General features: G+C 41.1%; 1 protein-coding gene across 1 annotated transcript; it reads right to left on the bottom strand.

The window, feature by feature from the left end:
• Positions 1-3276: 3276 nt before the first annotated feature.
• On the bottom strand, positions 3277-5449 carry LOC145354569 (homeobox protein pv.1-like). Its single transcript, XM_080206033.1, has 3 exons — positions 5206-5449; positions 4344-4585; positions 3277-3704 (listed from the first exon to the last, which is right to left on the bottom strand). Exons 1-3 carry the CDS (start codon positions 5447-5449, stop codon positions 3381-3383), a joined length of 810 nt encoding a protein of 269 aa, XP_080062159.1. The 3' UTR covers positions 3277-3380.
• Between the last annotated feature and the right edge of the window lie 1537 nt (positions 5450-6986).

Raw genomic sequence — 6986 nt, 5'->3', positions numbered from 1 at the left:
CACAGATGATGTCAGATCTACCGAGAAGGGGTAGCAAATGAGATGTACACAAAGTATCTATCCAGTGCCTTCATAGACTTGTCATTTCCTGCAGTTTCTGAGCTCTGTTTTGTGAAGCTGAAGCATTTTCTGTTTTTGTTGTGAATGAAGCAGGGAACTTCCAGGGAATTTTAAAATCTGTTATTGGGAGCCCAACATTCTTGAGTCATATTATATTTTTGATACAAAAATCTTAACTCCTATATTCCAATAACAATGTTTCGTAGATCCGAGTTTGCTGCCAGAATGAAGCAGATTTAACGTGTAGACAGCACACACATGCACTTATCCTTGGATTTGAATTTAAACTTCACCATTGTGTCAACAGTTGAATATACCAAGTGAAGCAGAAACATACGAAGTAGTGTTTAAAATTAAACCTTGATGCCAGATAAGAGCAATAGTAGAAATCAATTAAAGGCAAGTTCAGAACATGGTCTTCCAAAGACTCATTTATAAAAATCTTTCATGACCTCAGGCACATTCCAAAGTATTTTATCTGTTGTAATGTAGGAAATATAGCAGCCTATTTACACCTTGATAATGATCAGATAATCTGTTCTGTTTCTGCTGTGATGTTATTTGAGGATAAGTATTGGCCCGGACACTTAAAAGAACAAACCTGGTCTCATTCTAATTTGTGTCATGAGTTTTTTTACATCTACCTGAAAGGGTGGATAGCACCTCAATTTAATAATTCATCTAAAAGACAGCACCTCCAGCATCACAATTCTTCCTCTAACCCATTGAAACATCAGCAGCACTCCTGGCATTGCAGATGAGTGTCCCCAATGATTTGGCTAATCTGAAGGTACATTTTATCCCAGTCATTGAAGTTCTGTTTATCATATGTATCAATGTGCCATTATTACCTTTATATGGGGATGACATGGAACACATCAATAGTATGGTAATCAATATAATTAAGTAACTAGTTGTAGTAAACCATGTTGGACAAATTCTCTTTTTGATAGTCAACATAATATTTTTAGCAACGTAGCATTAAAAACATTTGCAGCTATGGACACAGTGGTTATTGCTGGTTTCTGAATGCCCGGTATATTATGATCGATTTAAAGAAATTACCAAGCTTAAACTAAATACGTTTTGTCAGGCACTATCCAGTTCAGTGATAATTTGACCATCCGATATGGAATAACTTTCATTACTTTATTGAGGATGTAGAAGATTAGTAGCAAAGGGCAACTGGCATTAGTGAAGTTGAACCGGAGTGTGATTCTGTGTCTTCAAAGGAAGGGGATAAAGTTAGTTAAATAGAACAAGACAGCGCATAAGATGGTCATTCTTGGAAAGTTATCCAGTTAATTCCATTCCTCTGCCTTTTCCTCATTGTATAGTATATTTTCCTTTTCAATTATCTACCAAGTCCCTTTAAAAATTAATCATTGAATCTGCTTCCGTCACTCTTCATCCAGTGAATTCCAAATCATAACTTCTCCATATAAAAATAACTTAATTTCTTTTTGCTTCTTTGTAATTACTTTTTATTAAATTCATGTCCTCCAGTTCCTCTTGCCATTTTGTCTCCCTTTAAATTCTCATCCATATGCGAGCCCCCAAAAACAGAACATTGTCCTAAAGACTTCCTTTCCTCATAACACAATAGAAGCCCAAATCTTGACATTATCTAATTCTCGATTTAACTCTCTTTTTCTCCTCTTGGGTTACTGTCCCACACTGTGGAGCTTGTTGCCAACCCTCTGTTAAATTCTGCTGGCATCATTAAGTATTTATTGTCTGTGCATCCAGACAGTCTGAGGAACACATTAAGGCGTTTAGAAAAGTCAACGTAAAACTTTACAACTTGACAATATGAATTGTATACTTTTCTAACTCATTGATAGGCTATCTGGTGTTTAAGCACCACACACCCTCCTTCAGGTTGGCCAAACTCCTGAAATTCAGGTGTTTGAGGGAAAGTCGGCATTTTCAAGATTAAAACATTCCAGATTACTGGTGCCTGGAATCTCGATTTGTAGCATTTTTTAAACAAGATTTAAATAAAATATTAGTGTCCTTGCTTGCAGGGCCTGTTTGTTGCTATATTTTAATTTTGAGCCATTTATCATTTTGAATCAATGCAGAAGTGACATTTCATATTCCATTTGGAGACAGGGAGTTTCTCATAAACATTGCCAGCTTGAGAGAGGAAAGCAAAGCAAGATTTGTGAAGCTTGGATAGCACTTTTGTCAACATACAACAACCTGGCGCCATCAGTCTAGACACTGTTTGTAACGCAGAAATTCATTTGTATTACAATTATGTTTGGAGGATTTGATGCATACTGCCTACCCTGGCCAGAATCTAGTAACTAGCGCTGGGCAGATCAGATCTGTGCTTCATAATTTGTTTGAAAGTGAAGATTGATCCAGCTAGTACAGATATATTTAATTCTTAGTAATGATTTTCTCAAAATGAGCCATGTCACTAATTGTTCTGCCTATTTAATTTATATTAAAGTAAAGCATAGGCAACTAATAAGATGTCACTATTGTCCATTAACCCATACCAATCAAATTTTACAAGACATAAGAACATAAGAACTAGGAGCAGAAGTAGGCCCTCTGGCACTTGGAGCCTTTCTGTCATTCAATAAGATTGTGGCCAATCTTTTTGTGGACTCAGCTCCACTTACCTGCTCACTCACCATAACCCTCAATTTCTTTTCTGTTCAAAAATGTAGCTATCCTTGTCTTTAAGGACAGAACATCATGCTTTTGATTATTTGACCTACATGCATGGTTTTCAAAGTTCGCACAAAATGGATGCATAACTCCATACCATAATTAGCTCAATTTGTTTTGAGGGTGGAATGTTATCCTAGGCACCAAAACTCAATCTTTGAAGTATTTCAGTGGGCCAAGAGCTTCCACCTAAACCAATGAATCAGGCAATCTCAGATTGGGTTTAAACTGACAGCCACAAGAAGGGTAGCTTTAGACAATGAAACCTTCTTTCAAAGCTGTATTGAAGATAGTGTCAATCCTGGAGTGGAGCTTTAACCCAATTTGAGATAATTTGAGACCCCATTTGTTCCAAACTTGGAACTGCTCCACTTCCTGGTACAGGGAAGATGAAAAGCTGCATGTAAGATGTTTTGTGACCAGCAACATCTGGAAATATAGCACAGTCCAGAAATGAAGTTTTTTTTTAAAAGAACTGCCAATTTTATTATCAAAATAAGATAGAAAAATTAAATAGTGTATTAAATAAAATGAGTACTTTTCGGTTTTATTTTTCCCCCACCCCTCACTACTGGTATTGCACAATATCACCCAAAGTCTCCCCAAAGTCCTGGGTTTTGTAATCCTGCCACAGTTCAGGAACAGATGTAGAGTCCGCCTGGAGAAGAATTCAGGATTAGCGGGTAAAGATAGGGTTGATAACCAGACAGGCTTTGCTCCATGCTTGAACCGGGGACAGGCTGCGGGTAGGCAGCTTGGGGGAGGCGGTGGGAACTGCTGACAGTCTGGAGGATCCCCCGGTCATTCAGGTAATATCCAGCAAGCGAGCAGGGGGGCAGGAGGGGCTCTCTCATGGGCACTGGGTTGGTCAGCAGAGCGGGGGCAGCAAAGGAAACTGAGCACAGGTCCTGCAGCTGGCGTTTGAGCTTCATCCTGCGGTTCTGAAACCATGTCTTTACCTACAGGGGAAGGAAAAAAACATCCACTTTAAAAATGCCAATCGCAGTGACAACTTGCACATCCCACATGTCTCTAGCCCTGCAAGCTAACATTTGAAATCACAGAATAGAATTATTCTATGATAGATTGAAATCATAGAATAGTTTATCTTTCTCTATACCCTAGACTAACACCCTACAGTACAGAAGGAAGCCATTTGGCCCATTAAGTCTGCACCAACCAAAATCCCACCCAGGCCCTATTTCCATAACCGCACATATTTGCCCCGCTAATCCCTCTGATCAATTTAGCATGGCCACGTAACAATCTAACCATCAATCTAACCCATACATCTTTGAAGTGTGGGAGGAAGCTGGAGCACCCAAAGGAAACCCACACGGGGAGAATATAGAAACTCGAGAGACAGTGACCCAAGGCCGGAATTGAACCCAGACCTCTGGTGCTGTGAAGCTGCAGTGCTAACAACTGTGCTGCCCAAAGTGGCTCCATCCTTTTATCTAGATTAAAGAAAGGCTGACAGCTTTTGTCAAAGTACAGGTTTTGAGAATTGCTTAGCCACAGAGGTTCCCCAGGCTAACAATACTTTTCATGGTCTCCCCCAATACATGTGATAATAATAAATCAAATCAGGGACTTACCTGGGTCTCAGACAGATGGAGCAGGGCTGCCAGCCTCGACCTCTCGGCTGCTCCCAAGTAGGTATGCCGCTTAAACTTTCTCTCCAGCTTGTGGATCTGCTGGGCGGTGAAGGCGGTACGGACCCGGCGAGGGGTGTCACAGTCTGTCTCCGATTCCACACTCCTCTCCCTCTCCTGGGCTGAATCATCTGAGCGGCCAGAGTCACTCTCCGAACCCCAGCACTCCTCACGACTGGGGGGCACTGTATGTGTGTGTGGAGGAGGAACACAAGCGGGAAGAGGTGAGTGAATCATCTCTTCTATTGGGTGACAACAATCTGCAAAGCAGCAAAACTTTTAGTAAGTCCATTGACTCTGCCTCCACTTCCCACTGCCTCAGAAAAGCAGCCAGCATAATTAAGGACAATTAAGGACGCCTGCACCCAGGACGTACTCTCTTCCACCTTCTTTTGAAAGAGATACAAAAGTCTGAGGTCTCCTACCAACCTAATCAATAAGTTTCTTCCCTGCTGCCATCAGACTTCTGAGTGGACCCACTTCACACTAAGCTGATCTTTCTCTACACCTAGGTATGACTGTAACACTACATTCTGCACTCTCTGCTTTCCTTCTCTATGAACTGTATGCTTTGTATAGCGTACAAGAACAATACTTTTCACTGTACGTTAATACATATGACAATAATAAATCAAATCAAAATCTTATATCATGTTTATCTTTCTCTACACCCGAGACTAACACTACATTCTGCACTCCTTTCCTTCTCCCCTTTGTACTTAGTATACATTGTACAGCGCGCAAGATATACGTTTCACTATACGAATATATGTGACCGCAACAAATCAAATTAAACTGTACTTACAGTCTGTAGCAGCCTGCAAAACTTCTTCTGGCTCACAGTCCCCCATCCAAGGCACTGAATGTCTCTTTATTTGGGTTGTGATGTCTCCAGTGGCTGTAGGTCTCTGGCGGGTGATCTCCCGGGTGGGGTAGAGGCTGGGAGAGGGAGACACACAGGGGATGTCACCCGTCGGGGAGTTTCTCTGCGACAAGCCATCGCGGCTGCTCTGGGCGAGCCACTCAATGGAAAAGTCCCCTCTGACCATCTCTGCAAAGCGCTTCTGACTTTCCTCTTCCTCCCCTCCCACTCGCTGACCCTTCTGGTGGTTGCGACCAGCTCTTTAATTTATGTGGCTCTCCCCTCCGCGGAGATTTCCATGTGTGAAGAGACTTCAAAGGGAAGATAACGGGCAGACAATGCCAAACAATTGGCTGTAATTTAGGAAATCATTAATGTGCTCGGGTATCCGGCAAATCCGCGAATGCTGGCTCCAGCAAGTCTGCGGCCCTTCTCACTGGCCTTTCCAAATGGGACTTAAAATGACACATCTGAGGGATCCGTGCTGTTTCGTAAATAGGCATGATAAATAATGAAAGGATATATATTTATACACGCTAAACACGTATCGTTTTCTTTTAGAATGGCTCTCAGCAATTTGCAAAGTGCTTCCGCCGTCTTCTAGGGATGTATAATCGGCCAGGCAAATGAAACTTCAGCCAACGGTTTCAGTCCCGCACTTTAAAAAAAGCCCTATTAAAATGGGATAGACTGCAGCAACATAGTCACAACCAGACTTGTATAATCCTGGAGAAATCCCCGTCTGTTCAGTTTAACCAGCTCAGTTTTGGTTTAATTAAATCTAATTTTAACACATCACTAAGCATTGGCAGGGATGTTTTAAACCGAATCTTGACTCTTCTCCAGTTAGTCAGCATTGTTTTTTTTACACCAGTTAATACATTTTTCACCAGTACAGTACTTTTCACTGTATCTCAGTACATGCGACAATAAATCAAATCAAATCAGAGCGATAATTAAACATTATTCGTATGTTCTTTAAGTAATTTTTAACCAAGGCATCTGTAGATATCAGTAAAGCTAACCACATTTCTTAATTTAAGTCCAATAATGTTCCAGTGTTTGCCTCGATATAATGTTTAACAACTTTTTCTGAACCTACACATTAGTTACACTGACAAGCATTACATAGAAGCAAAATACTGCGGATACTGGGAATCAGGAATAAAAACAGAACATTTCATTTAATTATTCATATAATTATAGTATTATATAATACCAGAATGTTACACTTGAACTGTGCCTTATCCGTTTAGCAAAATGTCACTTTATTTGATGAAAATAACATAGACACAATTTTGGATGATGAATTTAGCCAGGGTGAATGAGCAACCTTGCACATAATTATTAAAGATTTAAAATCACAGTCCCTTTATAATTATTTTCTTTATTTATGCATAGGGCCGCACGGTGGCACAATGGTTAGCACTGCTGTCTCAGCGCCAGGGACTGGATTCAATTCCTGGCTTGGGTCACTGTCTGTGCAGAGTCTGCACATTCTCCCCGTGTCTGCATGGGTTTCCTCCAGGTGCTCCGGTTTTCTCCCACAGTCTAAAGATGTGCAGGTCAGGTGGATTGGCCATGCTGAATTGACCCCTACTGTCAGGGGGACTAGTGAGGGCAAATACATGGGGTTACTGGGATAGGTCCTGGGTGGGATTGTGGTCGGCGCAGGCTCGTTGAGCCAAGTGGCCTCCTTCTGCACTGTATGATTCTATGACCAC

Source organism: Carcharhinus amblyrhynchos, chromosome 17, assembly GCF_965287045.1.
Source record: "Carcharhinus amblyrhynchos chromosome 17, sCarAmb.v2.hapA, whole genome shotgun sequence".
NCBI lineage: Eukaryota > Metazoa > Chordata > Chondrichthyes > Carcharhiniformes > Carcharhinidae > Carcharhinus > Carcharhinus amblyrhynchos.
This window is presented reverse-complemented; position numbering and strand designations above follow the sequence as displayed.

Excerpts from the sequence above, each read along its gene's own strand:
- LOC145354569 (XM_080206033.1), bottom strand. The coding sequence starts at position 5,449 with ATGGTCAGAGGGGACTTTTCCATTGAGTGGCTCGCCCAGAGCAGCCGC. Across the intron at positions 4,586-5,205 it reads TTTGCAGGCTGCTACAGACT|TGCCCCCCAGTCGTGAGGAG; the intron begins GTAAGTACAGTT and ends ACACACATACAG. Across the intron at positions 3,705-4,343 it reads TCCATCTGTCTGAGACCCAG|GTAAAGACATGGTTTCAGAA; the intron begins GTAAGTCCCTGA and ends CTTCCCCTGTAG.